The sequence below is a fragment of the Pleurodeles waltl genome, chromosome 2_1, assembly GCF_031143425.1.
Source record: "Pleurodeles waltl isolate 20211129_DDA chromosome 2_1, aPleWal1.hap1.20221129, whole genome shotgun sequence".
NCBI classification, from domain to species: Eukaryota; Metazoa; Chordata; class Amphibia; order Caudata; family Salamandridae; genus Pleurodeles; species Pleurodeles waltl.
Window position 1 is genome coordinate 602,071,999 of NC_090438.1, and position 22,414 is coordinate 602,094,412.

Here is a 22,414-nt window from a genome sequence, read left to right on the forward strand (position 1 = left end):
ATCTCCGACCTTTAGGGTACAGCGAACCTTCTGAATTCGCTGGGGTTCACTATAAAGATGCCGAAATCGCACCTCACTCAGACCCTTCCTTTCATCGGAGCTGTACTGCATACAGTGCAGTTGCCAGCATATCGTCCCTAACCGCGAGTCCAGGATATTCAGGCTATAATGCGGATGTTTCAGCCACTATACTGGACTGGACTTCTGGGCCTCATGGCCTCCTGCATCCTGCTAGTAACATATGCCAGATGGCATATGTGGGCTCTGCAGTGGGACCGGAAGTTCAGGGGAATTTCTCAGACATGGTCCAGATCTCGGAGGGAACTGCGAAAGACCTGCAGTGGTGGCTTTCGAATCGAGATTGAGTCAGCAGCAGATCCCCCTCTCTTCCCCAACCAGATATCACAGTAGTGATTGATACACATCAATCTCTTGGAGCTCCGGGCGATCAGGCTTGCATTGAAAGCATTCTTTACCTCTCTGAAAGGGAACGTGCTGCAGGTGTTTGCGGACAACACTACTGCCATTTGGTATTGCAACAAACAGGGTGGAGTGGGGTTGTGGACCCTTTGTCAAGAGGCTCTACGCCTCTAGATGTGGCTATAACATCAGGGCATCATCCTGGTGGTTCAACATCTGGTGGGCTCTCCAGAGCAGATGAACTCATCCGATCCATAGTCAATCATGAATGGTGTCTCCGTCCAGAGGTGACACAAGGTCTCTTTCAGCAGTGGGTAGAGCCTTTCTTTGATCTGTTCACCTTGACAAAGAACGCGCAATGTCACCTGTTTTGCGTGTTGGAGTTTCCAAGGTGGAACTCGCTTGGTGACGTTTTTCATCTCGGGTGGCCCTCAGGCCTCCTTTACGTCTAACTGTGAATACAACTTCTGACCAGAGTTGTGAAGACGATCAAGAATGACTGGGCCCAAGTAATCCTTGTGGCTCTGGACTGGGCATGAAGAGTCTGGTATCCTGAGCTACTGAGTATGGCTATGGCTCATCCGATCAGACTGCCCCTTCGGGAGGATCCTTTGTCACAGCAGCAGGGAACTGTTCTCCACCGGAACCTGTCCAATCTTCACCTACGTTTGTGGAGATTGAGTGGCTACAGTTGACAACTTTCGACCTCTCGAACAAAGTCTGTGATGTTTTCTTGGCAGCCATTCGTCCCTCCACTAAAATGGTATATGCCTGTGGTTGCCATAGATTTGTGGCATGGTATGCCAGCATGTCTGTTATCCCCTTTCTGCACCTCTCTCTGAGGTTCTCTAGTTCATCCTTTCTTTGGCCCAGCAGGACTCTGCTTAGGACACGCTTGAAGGTGATTTATAAGCCATATCAGCCTTTCATACATTGTCAGACTAACTTTCCTTATTAAAATCTCTCTTAGTTGGAAGGTTCCTTAAGGGACTTACTCATTTGTTTACTCTACCCCCTTCATTGTGCCCCAATGGGACTTGAAGTTGTGAAAAGAAACTGACGTCAGCGGACTGGGGTCGCGCTTAAGTACGACTGCAATGTCATCCCGGCGACCACAACACATACGACAGACACTGAGTCGATCTAGGCCACCTGACGGCGTGCAAGGGTACTGCTCGAAGAAAAATTTCCAGATCCAGTCTGACGCCTTGGGAAATTCTAAGGTAAGGAATCTTCAACTAGAGTATGTCTCTACCAGATTAATTGTAACTGAAGGTAAGTAACTTGTTCATTAGCAAGACAAAAAACACTCTTCTTATGGTAACTCTGACCTAGTGTATAAATACACTGTGGCAACTGTCACTGTGAATGTGTTTGGAACGACAAGAGTGCTGTATGAAGCAATGCTTAAAAAAAAAAAAGAAATCCCAATATATCTATATATATATATATATATATATATATATTATTTTTTTTTTTTTTTACAGTTCCTATATACATGTTGTACTTATATACTTACAGAAGATAGGAACAGCAGGGTACTGAGGCGCTGAATAGCTCATGAGATATGACCAGGAGGAACTAAATTGTCTGAGATGATATCTATCATGACTACTTGACCTCCAAGAGCCAAAGGGAGGATGAGAGTAAAATACTGGGTGGGCCAATAAAGGCCTTTGGGTGGAGGTCACTTAGTGCAGGGAACCTGGTTCGTGGTTGACCAGCTAAGATTATTCAGTTGATAATAAAGCTCCTGAATAAAGTCAAAGCAGTCTGCGCATTTTTCCAGATGTGGTTAAATGATCAACATTGGTTCACCACTCAGAAATGTTTTAGTGGACAGCTCATCTGGTGTGGCTAAAGTGAGACACCCAATGGTTCAACTGATGCATGCCTGCTGGTAGGTTACAAAGTTATACAGGATGTGGAATAGTGTTTGAATTCTCCAAATTTACACTGGGTTTGGCGTAATCATAGGTTTGTTTTTTCATAGCGGTTGGGTTGGGAGGGGGTCATTCAAAGTACACGTGACCTAAGTAAAACTTGAATAAACCTTTACCGCATGGACTCTGGGACCGTGATTCTGCGGTTCACCATATTTAGTAGGGATCCGAGAGCAACAGACTGTTGGACTACATGCAGACAAAACAGGGGCACAATTTAAAACTACGTAATTTTGTACAAAATTATAATTTAGAAAAAAAATCTCACCCAGCAAAACGTGTTCGAGTGGATAAAAGTGCGGGCCAGTGAAAGTGTTTAGTTGACGATTGGTCCTTGATTTTGCTAAAATCGAGTAATGTCATGAGACCGATACTAAAAAGGTGCGTGTGTTCCAGGAATCCTAGAGTTTGATTAATTACCCTTTTGGTTCCTTTCCAGCAAACCTATTATACTTGTTTTGACTTGTTAATTTAAAAAAATGCAAAGGTGCCTCCCACCCCATTCATTCAGTGTAAAAACTGAAGGAATGTGAACAGTATCAGAGAAGTGTAAAATGGTTCCACGCGTTGGAATCAACAGCTAGTTATTCTCCTGTCCAGAGAGGGGCACATCTGGAATGTTATCAGACGGGTTGCTGGATGCATACAGTGCATTTGCTTCACTAATTTGATACCTAATAATACCCTTCACCAAGACGAGCTACTGTGAACTCTAGGCAGATTACCTATGATGTGTGGTATTAATGAATATAATTAATTGGCTTTGAACAAGCGCATTATCTGTTTCAGTAAATTCCATGCGCTATCAGTTTTGCATATTTAGGAAATTAACCTTTGACTTTTTTTTCTTTAAGGTTGAACAGTCGAAAGTTTTGATCAAAGAAGGCGGAGTACAGTTACTGCTTACCATAGTTGACACACCAGGATTTGGAGACGCAGTGGACAATAGCAATTGGTAAGCCATGTACCCATGGGTATAATGTATTTTGTGAACACGTCTTTCTGTAATTGTAAGTTTGCTGTCGTGTGCCCAACCATTAATGTTGTTGAAACCTTCACCTCAAAGAGTTTCTATTGGCAATTCTGAAAGAAGGTTGCTGAGAGATGTATGATTTTTATTAAGGGTTAGAGTTTTCACAGCACCATCAATTTGAAACCCTTTAACATAATATGAAATATTTGTGCAATAAATCCCCTTTAGTGCAACAGGAATTGTTTGTGAAAATGTGTCTAAATCTAAACTGCTGTGGAGAAGCTGATGTTGATGTGGTTCAGAGAATATCCCATTAATGTGCTAGTTGTTTCGTGAACAAAAACAGTAACAGGTTTATAGATTTGCAGTCCATTTTTGTGCCAGGCTGAATTAACTTATTTTGCTGTTTTTGTATTTTTCAAAAACTGATAGTTTTTGTAGAATAAAGTTTCATACTAAAAGTCAGCCAATTACTCTTGCATTTACTTTGATTCTTTTTCTCGCAGACTTAACATGTGGCATTTATCTTTTATTATTGTTTTTTGTAAGTATAGCAGTTTATTATGTGGTGTGGTTGTGAGACCAGTGTACTGAACTCAATGCCTGTACTGGATACAGTAATATTTGTTTGAAAAGACTTCTACTTGGGTAGCTGTGGCATTAAGCAGGCAGTCTTCATTAATGGAACAAGTGTAACATGTTAAGAAGTACCAAATCACCTGCATAAGAAAGAAACAAGACTCAATAAAAATCTGACATCAGTTTATAAATATAGGTTTTATTTATATGTTTAAAAAGATATTTCAATGACAAAAAATTCCAAAGAGGGTTCCGGAGATCATTTTTTTAAAATGAGCGATAAATCAGTTTTTTAATCAATGCAGTGAATCATTGTAATGGAGTGTTCCACAGTCATTCTTTGGAAAGCGTTTTTAAAGTTGTAAAGTACTACTCTGCCTGGCTTTCGGCAACAAACTCACAGTAATCGCAGAAGCCAAAAAGGCTTGTTGGACAGTTACTGGGAAGTCAAAATAGGCTCCAGTCCAGTTTCAGGCTCTATAAGTGAACCGCCAAAGACTTTAATGGAGTGGTCCTGATGCAAGGGATATAGGATTATAAAGAATGCGGAGTATGATGATCCGGTGAAGGTGGGGGTTCTCTTCCTGGGACTACAGCTCTATCCACAGTCACAGTGGGAGACTTTGTCCACAGGGGTCACTGTTCTTCAGTCTGGTTGAAGTCTAGTCAAAAAACATTTGCTACTGGTCTCCGGTTACAGCGAAACCATTGGTTCCCTTTAACTGGTGATAATTTCCCACTTGGGTGACCAAACTGCACTCTGACTCTCCTAGGTACCGCAAATTCTCGGAACCTTTTGAGGGTTGTGACTCAGTTTCCCAGGCTGTACTGCGACAATCAGGCGTTCTTGGCTACCAAGGCAGGCTACTTCAGCTTTGTGGCCCTGTAGCTATAACAGAAAGTCAGTCAGCTAGCTCTTGGAGTCACCTCTTCTGTCTGAGGCTGGAGGCAGATGACATTACTCCATCAGGACACCACAGGCACAGTCCTCTCTGTGCAAGCCCAGGAAGCAGCAGGTGCAGTCCAGTCTTCGTGCAGCCTTTATTTACCGGGTCCAGGAAACAGTATGGCAGTCAGTCTTCGGTTTACCCTTCAATACAGATGAGATCTGACGATCTGAGGTCTCGATGCCAGGGGTTCCACCTTAATGCCCAGTTAATGCCCTTGAGGATGTGACAACTACTGGTATATGGGCTAATACCCTCTTGCCTAGTGGCGACTTCCTGTGAAGTGTGTAATCTAGCTATCCCAGAATACACTATTCTGCCAACTCCCAGGATGGCAGAACCCTTCTTTTGGTGTGTGGAGCTTCCTAACCCACCCCATAGGAGTGACTACCTGTGAGCTACATGCCCACAGAAAAACATGTTTGCCAACAGCTTCCCCCACTCTGTCCTTGGGGCCAACCTGTCTTCAAGAATAAAAAAAGCAGCCCCTTCATGTGTGCCCATCATGTGCCCTTCAAAGGCTTTTTGGGTTCACACCCTCTTTGGCCTTCGTGCCAGAGAGGAGTCACGCCTCTCTCAAAGGCAGGCCTTTTCTGTTACTTCCTCAGAGTAGTTCACACCTTCCCAACCCTCAAAATGTCCCTAGGATGGCAGAAGGCTGTCGTGGCCAGCAACCGTAAACAGTCACTGGAAAACTTTGGTCAAGTAAGTGGCTATGTATTAAAGCTGACACTTGTGTAGAAATTATTATAAATTTTACTCTGGCATCAAACCGTTGAATGCAACAATTCTTTTGATACATTGAATTATCATATTTAGTAGTTAGCATTGTCAGCCTGTAACTGTGTACTCACCAGTGGGGCTACTAGATTTTCTACAGTAAAACAAAAAAAGTCAATTTTGGGTTTTAACTGTCAGGACATTTAAAGTTAAATCTACATGTCCAGGTTTCTAATAGAATGCACCCTGCCTTTAGGGCTCGGCAGGCTTGCATTAGAGATGAATGATACATTTTAAAAAGGAGGTTTGGGCTTTGCTATCACTTTAATTGGTAATGTGGAGTTAGCAATTTAAAATGCTCTGCCAGCCAGCAAAGTCATTTTTTGCTTTGTCACACCAAAGGTTGGCACTTATAAGTGCATCCCTCAAGAGACACTTTAATGTAAAGGCCATGGGTAGCCCTGGTACAATATACTAGGGACTTACAAGTAAGTTAACCTATGCCAATAGTGGATGAACCAGTAAGACATATACCTTTAAGGGTCAGAGCACTGGCACTGAAGTCTGTTTTGAAAGCTTTAGTGCACCTTTACAGTTTGAAAACCAGCAGCATCGGTCATAACATCTGAGGATGATCGTGCAAAAGAGGCATTTCCTCAAATCCTTGAATTACTGTTTGGTCAGAGATGGTGGAGAAAGGGGTTGTCGAAAATACAGACATAATTTTACCAGAACATAACTGTGCAATGTCTGTCAACAGTTTAGGTGTAGCCCCATCTTAATTTGTGTTGAACCATACAGAACATTTAGATTTACAAGGCCTACTAATTAAAAAAACGGTAATCATAGCTCACATGCACAGAATAGATTAAGTAGGTGTGTATAAATGATAAAATGGGAGTTTGATTCAACTTTTTTCAAGAATATTTCATGATAATCTTCTATATTCTGCATATATGATTTCCTCTTAAATTGCTTGAGCAGAGTTATATGCTCGTACAGGTTAATTTAACTGCTTGTTAACGCTACAGCAGAGAGAACCTGTTCCTACACAAATGTGTTGAAGCAATGAATTGTTGCTTTTAAGTTGTGGTTTGTGATTAACGAAAGAGAAAAGGAGGAGTTGTTAGTACAGTCTTTAAATTGCAATTGACACCACAGTTTTTCTGCAAATGTATGCCGAAAAGTTGACGGTTTCACCGGTTGGCAGCATAGTGCTAAATCTAGTTCCCACCAGTAAGTGGATGCTTTAGATTTTTTGTGTAACTGCGGACAATACAGATGTCGGAGACTAAAACGTTTCTAGGAGAGAGCTATCCTCTAGGTATTATAAAATAACGATTTTAGGGTTTAAAGACCAGCAAAAGTTTTTTAGGTTAAAGAGATCTCCATAAATTTTCTACCTTCATACAAGAAAGTGACCATTGAGTTAAACTCCAGTCTCATGTAACAGTTTAACACATATTTAACATATTGCAGAGGTCCGTAATGCTGAGTTCCCAGAGCTGTCTATTAGGTTACAGATGTCATATTTACCATTTATTTATTTAATTATTATTAGCCTATCCGGCCTTAACAATAATCACACAGTAGATATCAATCCCTCGAACTCAATAAAAATCACATTAAGATAAAAACATTTCAATACAAGGAACTATGCTTGAATTTTTGATTTAACATGCGCCAAGATGTATCCAATTTACCATGCATTATCGTAAAACCTGATTTGACCATAATTTACCTAAAAACTTAACTTATTCTAGAAAAACATTATGAATCTAATATTTAAAATGTCTTATTATGGGACGAGTCATTTGGGGCCTTGCATTGCCTTCCAGTCATTTAATAAAAGACCGAGGCCTAACCCAGTTTACATTGCCCTGCACCGATTTCCCAAGCTAAATAGGTACGGGATAACATAGGCTATTGTGCCTGTGCCAGCTGTAGGTGCATTGATAGACGTAATTTCCATGCTTCCAAGATATAAGTTGAGACCTTTGTCACAATGTATTTCTCATCTGAACGCATACATAGCGCTTCCGCCTCCTTGCACTTCCTAACTCCGAAAGTTCTACAGATGTTATATAAATTCACAGTTCAGACAGCTTGGACAGCAGAGCTACCACATATGTTGTACAGATCTCTGAGTTAGGACAACACCTGTCTCCTCCAGTTAACAGAGCTTACGGGGGCTCACTTAAAATAAGCAGACTGACCACCAAGTCACTGGTGGGGAAGATAACCCAACTCTGCCACTCTGGGGCAACCCCGAAGGCACTTTTGTGAGTTTGCCACCAATCCGCCTGGGCATTTTTGATAAAATTACTTCCACTGATGTGGCAGAGACACTTTCACCAAACTGTAATGTTGTGTGGGTGACCAGGTCGTGATGACCCATTTGGGATTTCTTGATTTCACCCAATTTGTGTTTGTGAAACAAAAAATGCCCCTGGTATATGTGTACAGTTTTTACTTGGCTGAAGGGTTATTTCTGTTTGTATTGTTTTTCCTTTCCTTGTTTGGAGTCTATCATGTCTGACCCTGGTAGGGCAAACACTAGGAGGCCTACCGTAAACAGAGCAAAGCATTAAACGTTCATTAGCCTGTGGCCCTGTGACCACAGGTTCTCACTAACTGAAGGTTTGACTGCAAAGCTGGCTAAGGACCTGCTGTTGGAAACATGGCTGTTCCAACATCAGTAATGCAGAAGGGACACACCCTGATCTATGCTAGTTCTGTCACTCTGCCAGACGCTAAATAAAATCCCAAGAGTAAGCCAACAGGTTACATAGAACTCGCAGGTGCTTTAGTTTTCACAGACTTTGCAGTCACAGACTTTTGACAAGAAGTGTGTTCCTCAGGGGACTAGGGGAATTACAGTTGCATTGCATTTAACAGCAACAGTTTTACTTCAGGTAGCAAGTTACATACTAATCCGACCTATGACATAAGGCTATCCCTTCAGGCTTGAGAGACTGTACATCCTCAGGCCTCTTACAGTGCTATCAGTTAGGTTTCAAGAAATGTGTAGATTAACAATTTAGACAGCCATGCTATCCCTCAGGTCATAGAACTCTTCTAGGCACAGCAGTTTTAATAATGTAGCTATGACTGACTGTAGAAAGATCTTGCCTACCAAGGCCTCGAACATAACTATCCATTAAGTCACAAACATCTTACAGGCACAGATAAGCTATTTTTTATGTTAAACATGTCTTGCAGCATCCGTTATGAGACAGTGAACTAAGTTACAAGCAATCTTTAGGCTCCGGTTCTCATAGTAGACCTATCCCTTAGTTTACACATCATGTCTTCATTTGCTCCACATGCTTTTCAGCTGATGTCTTGCAGTCTTTTGTCTACATGTCCTTTGACGGTTCCAGGCTATTTGGAGCGAAGGTGGTCTCTGCTCTGTAAAGTTATAAGGAGAGAAAGGCAACTGCCTGGTATTGGCTCCACCAGCTCAGCAGTATAAGCTGCACTCCTTTCGAGGCTTCGATAGTGGCAACCTGCAGAGGCAGAGACAGAGACAATATGTGCCTCAGCAGCAACATTCCTTTAGAGGTTGGGGAATAGGCCAACAGTGTTCAGGCCCCGGGGCAACCTCGTACCCAAACCACATCACCACCCTCCCGCCCCCACCAACACAGGCCAACAGTAGCCAGAAACCCCTTTAATTTGCCTTTGATGGTGCAGGATCACCCCATTGGAGGTTGAGTCACCTTTCATTTCCCTACATTCGAGGAGCATCACATCATATCAGTGGGTGGGTGCCCCAGGTCATAGAACACATACTCTTCTGGTCTTATCCCCCGGAAACGCCACCCGAACCACAGCACCTCCCAGAGGACCATTTGTCCATAATCTGCACAGAAGTTCAGGCTTGCTTGGCCACGGGTGCAATAGAAAGGATCCGGACATCAAAGATGAGGACTGGTTGTTACTTCTTTTATTCCCTGTTGCTGAAGAAGGGCAGAGAGCCTTGTCCTATTCCAGATCTTCACCCTGTGGCATCCTTCCTTCGAAAGGATAAGTTCAAGATGCTCACCCTGGCCCAAGTTCTTTCTGCCCTGGACCCAGGAAACTGGATGGTAGCGCTAGAGTTGCAGGATTCTTACTTATACATCCGGTCCTGCAGTCCAACAGACGTTGCCTGCGGTTTCAGGTAGGCCACGAGTGCTTACAATTCTCAGTGATTCCCATGGTGGTGGTTGCAGTTTACCTATAGAGATTGGGAATACCAGTATTCCCATACCTCGACAAATGTGGGCTTGCCTCAAACAGCTGAAAAACCACTTCCAGACTATGGCCAACCTGTTTTTTTTCCATGTTTATTTTTTTTCTCAAATCATTTTATTACCATTTTGCAAAACAAATACATTGTGAAGCACTGACGCATTGCACAATAATAGCTTAAACTACTTAAACTAGAGATAATGCTCTTCTGAGCTGTTTTATCCTGGTTAGGAGATAGGGGAGATACAGACATAGGAGAAGCATTTTGGAAACTAATCAATGTATAATAGAATACATGGGTGATATATTGTATCCGGGGTTGGACCTCAGTGAGAGTGGCTCTGACTCTTCGGAGCCTCTTGGCCTTCTGCATCCTGCTTGTGGACCACACTGAGGGCGAGGCATATATAGGCTCTGCAGTCTGTGCGCTCAGCACCAGTGGGACTTGTCAGGTATCTGCAAGTGTTGCAAAAATCTGCACTGGTTGTTGCTTGGCCTCAATTGGACCAGCAGCTGAACTCCCTCCCTACCCCATGCAGAACTAACGCTCAAGACAAATGCATCATTGCTACATTTGGGAGAAAATCTGAAGAGGTGAATATCTGAGGACTCTGGTCTCCGGCAGAAACTCGACTTCAAATCAACTTACTGAAGTTGCAAGTGATTCACTTGGCACTGAAGTTGTTCCTACGTTCCTCCCTACCATCAAGGGAGAACGGGTAGAGGTTCTAGTGGACAAAACAACCACCATTTGGTACTGCAACAAACTGGGTGGAATGCCAGGAGGCTCTGCATCTCTGGAAGTGCCTAAATGCTGAGGGCATCTCCCCGATTACACAACAGCAGGATCATTAATCACCATGGCAGGCAGACTCAGCTGACCTTGCATAGCGGATCACAAATGGTAGCTACACTTGGAGGTGACACAGGGTGCGCTCCAGCAATGTGGAGAACCGTGGTTTGATGCCATTACAGATAATGCATAGTGTCACAACTTCAGCCTGTTAGACTTCCCAAGGCCGTCTTCCCTAAGAGACTCCTTCCGCCTGTTTGGGGGATTCGGGATGCCTGTATAACTTTCCGCCCCCTACCTCTTCTTTCCAGAGAGATGAAGAAGACCTGGAAAGACCTGGCCCTGGTCATCCTAGTTCTCCCAGACTGGGAGAGGAGTGTGTGATACCGGGAACTTGTGGCCATGAGAATCTGTCCTTCAATTTGGCTTCCCCTTCAGGAGAAACTCCTGTTGCAGCAGCAGCCAGGTCCTGCACCTTGCCTTGCACAACCTACCTTCATGCATAGAGAATGAGTGACAACAGTTAATGACTTTAGATCTTCCTTCCAAAGTGGTTGGTCTCATTCTGCCAGTCAGTATCCCTTCCCTTAAAATTGTATATCCAGAGCGCAGGGAGAAGTTTGTTGCGTGGTGTTCTTCCATCATGTTCAACCCTTGCAATCAAATTTGTCCGACATCCTTCCGTTTTGTCTTTCAGTGGCCTTGCAGTGGGCACAGTTAAAGGTTGTTTGTCGGATCTTCCGGCCTTCCTATGTTTACCAGATAAGCCACCCCCCATCAAGTCACCATTTGTTTAAAGGGTTGACCCACAGGTTTCTGTCAACAGCTTTTGTGACGCCCCAGTGGGACCTTACTTTGTTGGTTCTTACTTGCATTTGAATCTTTGCACAGTTGTCCTTTACGTCTTTTGAACATCAAGACTGTGTTCCTTATCACAATACCCTCTGTCGGGTGAGTTTGTGAACTGCAGGCTGTGTCCTACAACCATACATTAAATTTTTCCTGGACAAACGGGTCCTCCGGAATAAGGTGGCATTTCTGCTGAAGGTAGTCCCACTCTTCCATAAAGGTCAGTCATTTATCTTCATGGCTTACTGTGCTCCAACTCACCCCTCTGAGGAGAAGGAACAGCTTCAATGACTTACTCCCAAGAGGGCCCTTATTTTTTATGGCAATTGGATCAGAGGTTGGCAACTTTTGTCTGGAGCAAAAAAAGGCAAAGCAATGTAAAAAAGAACCATCTCCTGATGGAATGTTTTATGGATCAAGATCTGCTAAGGGCTAACCAAGAAGCAGCCCCCAGACGGCTTACACGCTCATTCCACTAGAGTAAAATCTGGTACTAATGCACTGGCACGTGGTGTGCCAGTCATCAATATTATCCAGGCTGCTACATGGGGGTCTCTTCAAATGTTTGCCAAACATTGCTCCCTCTAAAGCCAGATCCAGTGGGACGAGCACTTCTCTTGATTCCTTGTCTCAACCATTCTATAAACCCACCACTTGGAGAGGTATTGCTATAATATTTATTCACAAGGTACAGTTAGAAGTTCCTATCAGAAGAACACGTTAGCTTCTGTAGCGCCTTTTCTGGTAGAGGTACAATGTAGATTCCTCACTGTTCCCACCAGTCTCCCCGTTCAGTGGAATGGACTAAGATAGTCCATTAATAAGATTCCAATCTATAAAATCTGCACAGTGCCATAATCTGATTTCTATGGCTCTGTGTCATTCGGGACAGGCACGATCAGAAACAAACTAACACCAGTGCGAAGGTGGTGCATATATATAGGGCCACTGGTGGGAGCCCCACACTACCTCCTACTGACGCTCAAGGGAATTGCTACAAAACTTTCAAAATTCAGTCTTGTGCCTGGGAAAATTAACAAGGTTAGGCATCTGCAGTTAGTCTCTACCAGAAAAGACAGTACTGAGGGTAAGTAACTTGTTTGAATAACATACACCACAATCATATAAGTATTTTGTATAAATGTGCAACCACCCAAAGGCTCACACATGAGTCTACACACTTGAAGAACATCTCCTTTAAAAGAAATACTCTGCCCGGTACATTCCTGACACTACCTTCTATCTGTTCTATCACTACCTAGTATTTTGAGGACTTTCTTGCTTTTCCATCTGTATTTCTTGTACAAATGTGTCCCATGGTTCCCTGTCCCTAGACCTACCAGCCAGTGCCTTCTACATGTGCTTCTAGCTGTCCACCCCTAATTGTTCTCTAGCCATGCTCTTGCTTACTCTCTAGTCTAATCAACATCTTAGCCATAATCGATTGAGTTACCTGTTCCCTGTAAAAAGAACTAAAGCTGTTGCAACATAGTTATTTTGTTTCAATGAAGCTTACATTGCCTCTGTGTATGCTATGTGTGAGGAACTCTTGCAGTGCTGCTGCACTTGTTACTTGTTGAGTGTCTTTTTGAAGTCTGAGAATCCTCTTCCACTGTACAAAAACCAATGTAATTGGCTATACTTGTTTGTCTGCTTGCACAATTTGTATATTGTACTCCTGGAAGCTACCCTAGCAAGCACAGGTCTCTACTGCCACCAGCTTGCACCTCATTTGCCATTATAAGTGAGACTGTCCTTGACTGCAATTAATTTTAAATTATATTAGACTTGATCGTGCTAGATCTCCTCCAAATGCAAATATGGTAAAAAGGGTACTCATAGTTTAAGATGAAAAGGTTCTGTTGCTTTGTTCTCATTTGAAAGAATAATCATTAGACTGTGTGGCTCCTAAATTGATAAACCAAGCCAAGTCTAACTTACCTTCATCTTCACATTAAGCAGGTTAAACATTTCGTCCATGTTTCCAAATTGGCCAATAAGTATCCACATGTTTATACTATTTTCAGATTTTAGATCAGTTTTACTGTCTATGGCTCTTTTAAGAATCAACTCAGGAAAGTGATCTTGATTGGTTTTCCGGCTTCCATGTCGGCCCTCATCAGAACATGCTTGCTAAATTCCTAGCATTTTTGCACCATTGCTGGCTGAATCAATTTCTTTATCAATATCAACCATCAAACATCTCCCAAACACCTTGCAAAAAATACTTACAATTCCTGTGTCATAGACTCCCATTGTAGTAACAAGACTGTTGGATTTTGGGCGGCAGCACCACTGAGTATGGGGACTGAGTCTGATCCCACATCGTGTGACAGCTGTTGGCCTAACCCTTACGGCTAGCTAGCAGCACCTCACCAATACCAACGGTAGCACTGATTTGTGGCAGCATCTCTCAGGACACTCAGACTTGGCAGGGAAGTCGTGGTGGAACAGATTGTACCTCTTAATCATTTATTAAAGTCTCATACATGCAAAGACAAACAAAAGCAGGATCTTGGTTCAATATGTAGTTTACTGAAGCAACTTTGATCTACCTAAAAAGGCATGAATTGCAATTATGAGGATAATGAAACACCCCATCACAACAGTAGCCAAGAAAGTGAAGCACAAGAAGAGTCCCACCATGTTGTCACACTAGTATCCTTAACATCCCTACCTACTGTACTAAGTTCCTACATGAGAGCAAATAACAGCTTCTGATCACAGGAGGAAGAAAGCCCAACCCCCATACTTGCTTTCAGAGGTGAAGAAGAGGTCTGATAGTCTGCTGGGAGTCCTCCCACATAGACAAAGAGGAACCAAAATGTTTCTGCAGAAACTGCGACGACATACAGCATGAGATGGCAAGCTGGCCAGAATGTCCTTTCTACCCTGGGGTGAGCAGTGTGATGTTTTATAATAACATATCTGTTATTCTAAGAACTGCCCTGACATGACAACACATATTGTTCTGTGTAGGGTAGACCATGTACTCTTTAGACCAGCAATACCCGGTAAATATCGTGTACAGCCTTGGGTTGAGCACAAGATGAAACTGCTGTGCAAAAAAATAAATAAAAAATTCTGCATGGAAGGGCAATTGATAAAATAATGAAAAACATTGCCACTAAAAATGAAGCTTTGCTAAAATAATAAAAGCAACAAAAGCGAAATGTAACTAGGTGAGGGGGCACAGGCCTCAGGCCCAGTACTAAATAATGTGCCCGTGTAAATGCTAAAATAACCTCACAACACCTGAAAGCGATAGACTTAGTAAGCCTCCTGTCTTTTCTCTTCTAATTTGGTTACGTGCATTTGTAAAGCGAAAAAACAATTGCACTCCATTCCCAATTCATGTCAAACCCTAGGCTTTAGCTGTTGATTCAGAATGGTTTCATGATCAAGTAAATATATCTGTATTGCTCGTTCCCCTGGGGTGAACCCTTATTTTCTGTATTGTGGTGAACCAGTTGTGACTGGGCCTGCAAGCACCTTTCTAGGGATTTACATTGGAAGACAGAGTGGAGTAGCTGGTATGAATTCCCTAGCGCAGATAACATTGACAGCATCATAATAGGATAAAAATGAGAACTAATTTGAAGGGTGTGATGTGTCCAAATTATGCCACTGCAAAGTGCTGGATGGGTCAGGCTTTCATATATTAGGGTACTTAACTTTTGTTAGTGCTCTCTTTGTAATGCTGAGATTGGTTAATTGAAGAAGTATTCTTAAAAGGCATTGTCCAACCTTCGATTGCCTACATTTTATGTTAATTTAGCACGTGAAGCATGAAGCAGACATGGAGAAATCCCCCAGATTGTATTCCTGTGCTGATGAGATTAAAAGCATGGATGCTGATAGTCTTGTTGCCTTCTCCTTTGGCTTTGCTTCATGGTTGACTCTACTACCATGGAGAAATGTTCTCACATTGACTGGCGATCACAGGAATCCTCATGGATTTCTGATTACAGATGGTTCCGGACCTGATCAGCTTTTCAATTTTCACAAAGTTCTCTTCATTTCAGTGCCTGATGTACCTTGCTAGGAAACATCCTGGTAAAATTGGATTTGTTTGCACATGCAGCCCATCTGGTAGCGCAGTGTAAATAGTATTAGGTTGGCAGTCACACTCAATCGAACATTGGTTCCTGATGTTTACATTATCTTGGAATACATAGAAAAAATATAACAGATACAAGCCTGATTGGGAGAATGTTTAGCAGACATGATGAAATATCTAGTTGTATAGTACTTGGTGACTCTCTGCCACTAATACATTAAGGAGGGTTGATAGCAGGAAAGGGAGAATCCTGAACTTCGACATTCAACTAAGACATTAATAAAACCTTCACAACAAAGCTCAGTATTTGTAGATCTGTTCAAATAATTGTATCATCACAGAAAGCAAAAGTGATTAGAGACATGGGAATTATCACAAAACCAAAGTATTGATAAATACAATAATGCAATGTACCTTTAAGAAATTAAACAAGCACAGCACATCTGGCAAACAATCAAACCGATAATGGTAAACAGACCTAAATATAGAAAGGACCACAAGCATCTGTCCTTCTCTAAGCAACAGGTATAAAACAAAAAAGATATCCAAAGTCTACTTCTTTCCCAAAAAGCATGTCTTTTATAGGGGTGGGCGGTGAGCTACGCTCATTAAGTTTTTTTCTACTCTGCGTAGAACGTGGAGTTCCGAAAGTTTTTTCCTCATTTGTGCTTGCCAACGTGAAGTTGGCAGCGAGAAAAATCACCACCTACCAGCTTGATTTCTTGATGCGGGCGGTCGCAGATGGTTGCTACCACCCGTGTTGAGAAACCTTCTGTTTGCGTTGAGGAGGTTTAAAAAAAGCAGCAGTGCCATTCGTGCAGATTTTTCAGCATGGGACAAACACTGGGCGCTTTAAAACAGCACGAACAGCTTGACCTAACACACTGCACTGTTTGCAGCACTCCACGTAGTGTGTCAGAGTGTGTTTTTTGCCCCTTAATAGAGTTACGCGTAGCGGAACTCCGCAAAGTCCACCCAGGCTTAGTCTTTTATAATGTTCTTCACAAAGAAAACACCCCAAATCGTAGCATGGATTTACGGAAGTGGGCAGCATAGAAAATGTTCATCGGTCAAGGTGGATGGAGAGGACTTAGCCATGACTGAAGAGTTCACCTGCTTAGGCAGTACTATCCGACATGATGGTGCGGCCAGTGACATCAAAAGGAGAATGCACAAGGCCCGGAATGCCTTCAGGATGTGAAACAATAGATGGAGGTCACATCAGTACAACACTAACACCAAGCTGAGGCCTTACCAGAGCTGTGCTCTAGCCACACTCTTGTATTGATCAGAATGCATCATGGATGATGAAAAGGGACATCAAGCTGTCAACTTTCCCCACAGAAACTTGCAAAGAATAATGCACATTGTTTGGCTACAAACCATCCCAAACCTGGAAGTCCTCACAAGATGCATGCAAGAGCTCATGAACACCATCATGGTGAGAAGAAGATGGAGATGGATGGGACACACCATTAGAAGAGATTAAGATGCCATTGCAAGGACAGCTGTCCACTGGACTCCAGATGGCAAACAAGACAGGTGGGCCAAAGAACACCCAGCGTTTAACAGAGAAACTGAAATGAAGACCCTGAACCACAGCTGGGGCACCGTTCAGGAACTTGCCAAAGACTTACAGAAGTGGAGGCTCTTAGTTACTGCCCTGCATGCCAGCTGGCATAACAGGCAGTAAGTAATAGAAAATGTTACTTACACAGCACCAATCACATTATAGCCCGTATTTGCACATTACTTTCCTTGCCTGCTTAATCCATAATGTGTTAACCCCTTCGCTGCCAGGCCTTCTCCCCCTCAGGTGGTAAGTCTTTTTTTGGCTGTTTGGGGCAGTTCGCACTTAGGCCCTTAGATAATTTTGTCCACATAAGCTACCCATGCCAAATTTGCGTTCTTTTTTTCAAATGTCCTAGGGATTCTAGAGGTATCCAGACTTTGTGAGTTCCCCTGAAGGAGACCAAGAAATTAGCCAAAATACAGCAAAGGTTTTGTTTTGTTTTTTTGTTTGATTTTTGTTTTAACAAATGGGGAAAAAAGTGCTTCAGAAGAAGGGTTGTGTTTTTTTCCCCCGAAAATGGCATCAACAAAGGAATTGCAGTGCTAAAATCACCAGCTTCCCAGCTTTCAGGAACAGGCAGACTTGAATCATAAAACCCAATTTTTCAACACAATTTTGCCATTTTACTGGGATAAACCCCATGTTTACTATTTTTTGTGCTTTCAGCCTCCTTCCAGTTAGTGACAGAAATGGGTGTGAAATTAATACTGGATCCCAGAAAGCTAAACATTTTTTAAAAGTAGACACAATTCTGATTTCAGCAAGGGGTAATTTGTGTAGATCCTACAAGGTTTTCCTACAGAAAACAACAGCTGAAATAAAAATAAAATATTGAAAGTGAACTGAAAAAAACAGCCATTTTTCTCCACGTTTTACTAGGTAACCTTTTTCCTGCGATGTCAGATTTTTTTAAAGCAATATACCGTTACGTCTGCTGGACTCTTCTGGTTGCGGGGATTTAGAGGGCTTGTAGTTTCATCAAGAACCCTAGGTACCCAGAGCCAATAAATGAGCTGCACCTTGCAATGCAACCTTTCATTCTATACCAGGTATACAGCAATTATTTTCCTGAAATATAAAGAGTGAAAAATAGGTATCAAGAAAACCTCTGTATTTCTAAAATGGGCACAAGATAAGGTGTTGAGAAGCAGTGGTTATTTGCACATCTCTGAATTCCGGGGTGCCTATACTAGCACATGAATTACAGGTTATTTCTCAAATAGACGTCTTTTTTTACACACTGTCTTACATTTGGAAGGAAAACATTTAGAGAAAGACGAGGGGCAAGAACACCTGTTTTGCCATTCTGTGTTCCCCCAAGTCTCCCAATAAAAATGGTACCTCACTTGCGTGGGTGGGCCTAATGCTCGCGACAGGAAATGCAACATGGACACACCACATTTTTACTTGAAATCTGACGTTTTTTTTGCAAAGTGCCTAGCTGCAGATTTTGGCCTCTAGCTCTGCCGGCACCTAGGGAAAACCTACCAAACCTGCACATTTTTTAAAACTAGACACCTAGGGGAATCCAAGATGGGGTGACTTGTGGTGCTCCCACCAGGTTCTGTTACCCAGAATCCTTTGCAAACCAGAAAATTTGGCCAAAAAAACACTTTTTCCTCACATCTCGGTGACAGAAAGTTCTGGAATCTGAGAGGAGCCACAAATTTCCTTCCACCCAGCGTTTCCCCCAAGTCTCCCGATAAAAAAAGGTACCTCACTTGTGTGGGTAGACCTAGTGCCCGTGACAGGAAATGCCCCAAAACACTATCTGGGCACAGAATGATGTTTTTGCCTGAGGGGGGAGGGGAACCTGCGTTTTTTGTCCTGGACTCAGCAGCCATCTAGTGAAACCTACCAAACCCAGACATTTCTGAAAACTAGACACCCGAGGGAGTCCAGGGAGGTGTGACTTGCGTGGATCCCCAATGTTTTCTTACCCAGAATCCTCAGCAGACCTATAATCTAGCTAAACAAATCACATTTTTCCCACATTTCTGTGTGAGATCACAGCACTGAGACAAATTTCCTACCACCCAACGTTTCCCTCAGTCTCCTGGTAAAAATGATAACTCACTTGTGTAGGTGGACCAAGTGCCTGTGACAGGGAAGAAGCCAAAAACATGTCAAAATTGAAGGGGAACCAAAGCGGGTCCAAAGGGGCAGTTTGGGGAAAGAAAAACATTTTTAGGCTGACAAGTGCAGCAGAATTGTTATTGGTATAGATGAGACAATTCTGGGTGGTAGGAATTTTGTGGATTCCTGCAGATTCCGGATGGTTCATCACAAAAATGTGGGATAAATGTGTGATTTCCAGCAAAGTTGGAGGTTTGCAGGGCATTGTGGGTGAGAAAATGGTGTGGGGGTGCATGTGAAGAAATGGCCTAAAAATAATTTGGCCCTCTGGGGAGCAACCCTTGCCTAGCGGGTCACTCCCCACTTATAAAATAAATTTTTAAAAATGATCAAAAAAAATATCCCTGGTGTCTAGGGGTTTAGTGCCCCCAGGGCGGGAGAGGGGGCAAAAATGGTCTAAAAATAATTTGCCCCTTATTTCCCCCCCCCCAGTGAGGGCCCCTTGCCCAAGGGGCCGCTCCCCCTTACACGTAAGTATAATAAAAAAAATCAAAATCCCTGGTGTCTAGTGGTTTCTGCCCCCCTGGGGGCAGATCGGCCTAATTATAAGTTACATTTCCACACGAGGACAGGGGCCAGATTTTTTGCAGCTGATTTTCAATAAATAAGTTTAGAAATGTGTTTAGATCATGCACAAAAAAATAAACCTGCACTTTTCTGCAATCTGACACTCTTGTTAACGCGCTCAAGATACGCTAACTGAATCAAACCTATGTTAGACTGTATTTTCGTATAACATTTCACTTCTGCAGACTCCATACTTTGAAGTGTGCCTTATCATAGAGATAATATAAAATTTACAGTGACAAGCATGTAGTTTCGTTCTATGTCATCATACCCCAAGGATATGTTTTACAACTAAATGCATTCCCATCTTGCAGAACCAGTATTTCTCATGCAGGGCACTCTAACATCCAGCAGAACCAACTTGCGAGAACACTGCACCTCCATTCCTGTTGCCAGCTAATAATTTCCTCCAGCAATTTATTATTATGTAATAATACACCTTATGGAAAATATTAGCCCAGTCCAGTTCTACAAAAGCCACATAGTTGTTTGTTTTTGCTATGCTGCGAACTGCACTTCCTCCATCATTGGCCATATTTACCTTACAACAGAACATATTAGATTGAACACAAATTGCTTGCAGTATAAGCCACAAATGCCATGCGATTGATTATGGTATCTAGAAACCCACACTGCAGCTTGTTGGTTATGCATACATAGCCACCTACTGGGTAACTGGCATGTTCACCAACTTAGAAGAATCATTTTTAATGCAATCTGAACCCACCACTCAGAGACACCCACCCACTACTAAGTGAATATGATGCAAACAAGTACCCAGGAAGAAATAGAAGCTAGACCAGTAACAATCCACCTGCCAAATTGGATTCTGGTCCACAATGGAAACCTCAAAACCATGTGGAAAACTACTGCAATCCTAGTAGTAGTAAAAGGCCATACACAATGTTACGCTAATGCCTTGGCATGACATAAAGGAATATGCTTTTGAGTAATACACCTGTTTATAGCCGTTTTCCCAATATGTTACCTCACATTTGGCTTGGCCTCCTAATTACCGGGCTGGCAATTAAAAGGAGTCAGTCGAATTCTTCCACAGCAGGTCATTTTGTGCAATCTCCTCCGCCATTTTGAGCTGCTGCGAAATTTCTGTATAAAAGGGAGATTACAAGAGTAAACAGCTTATCAGTGTCATTTATAGATTTTCATCCATTTTAGATGATATGGCGATGGTTATTTGTCTCACAGAATCTAGATTCCGAGAACCCGAGCGGTGGTGCATCTTCTCGATTCAGCTCCCAGACAACCCTTCAAATCGCTAAATTAAAGAATACAAATAGTTAATTCCTTTCCCGGACACCACCATCACTCATGCACTCTGCCTGTATGTCTAACGACTGCTACCACTGATCCTTGTTTGTTAAAAAAAAAAAAAAAAATCACCCTTTTTTCTTGTTGCCTGCTCCTTCTGATTTGTGATCAGGAATGGTTCCAACAATCCTAGTGAAGGACCACTCCAGCACCTTTAACCATACTCTTACTTTGCTTTCTTTTACCGCCTCCCCTTACATCTGTCTCCTCGCATTTTGATCCCCTGTGCAAGTCTTCTGAGTTTCCTCGAGATTATTAATCACTTGCACTCTGCATCTTTCTAGACAGGGCGTTAAGACCTTGACTGCTTATGGCCATTAAACCTGCAACATTAATGTAAGAGTTCTTTGGCGTCTTTTTTTCTGAGTCTCCTTTGAGTGTTTAGCACTTAGCATCTCAAAACATCTTATGTTTTCAAAACAGAATATCTTTTACTCGTGTGACTTATGATTGTTTTACTGAACATCTGAGTGAATGTAAAATATGTTGAATGTGTTCTGGAAGACAGACATTCTACCCTGCGTGTATCATTTTAATGGATGTGGCAATTCTAAGAATCTGCCCTTGTCATCTGTTTTCTGGGGAACTAACTACTTAAGTGCTTCACTTGGTGAGTAGATGCTCTTTCTGTATTTGAGAGTTCAAGGAAAAGCTAATTCAGAAGGATGAGAAAGTCAGGCCTGAGCAACCTGGGCTGGACAGAGCTGGCTAAAAACATTTTCTGTGAAGGACGGTAACTTGAGAGGCCTGGTTTCACCATAACATAAATGGAGACGTTACATATTAAAAAGTGAGTGCAATCTTAGAGGTTACACGTTTCGTTGTTTATCAGCGTGGCCGCCACTTTTAAAACCAATCTGTTGACGATATCATTGCATGGCGGTAGTCTGGTCACGTGGCTGCGGCCTCGTGGGATGCAGTGTACCGCAGATTAAATGGATTGCAGGCAGGCATCCTGTTCGCACTGTCCTGGCAGCTGTAGTACACACTAAAAATAACGAAGCTGAAGCACACTAATTTTCAGGGGGATCAGCACGTATTCAGAAAAATGCTACCACTTGTGTGGTTAATAGTCAATGTCTGAAGTGGCTGCAGACCTGTTGCCCCATGCGGAATGTTATTATGGATACAAAATACCTGTCTATAGCCTGTAACACAGCTGGATAACAGTGTGCTAATAAACCACCATTAAAAGGCAATTGGCTTTAAAGATGCTTTTCACAATAAATAAGCCACACCGACTACTGTTGTCATAACATTTTATAATAAATAGATCAGTCCTGTGGCTC

The 22,414-nt window shown here is 42.5% G+C and overlaps 1 protein-coding gene across 2 annotated transcripts in view; it reads left to right on the forward strand.

The window, feature by feature from the left end:
• The window catches only part of SEPTIN7 (septin 7), a 434,274-nt gene that overhangs the window by 236,665 nt on the left and 175,195 nt on the right, over window positions 1-22,414 (forward strand). For both annotated transcript variants that reach the window (XM_069215511.1, XM_069215520.1), the window contains exon 4: window positions 3,218-3,318. In XM_069215511.1, the coding sequence (XP_069071612.1) occupies window positions 3,218-3,318 (101 nt within the window). The remainder of the gene's footprint in view (window positions 1-3,217; window positions 3,319-22,414) is intronic.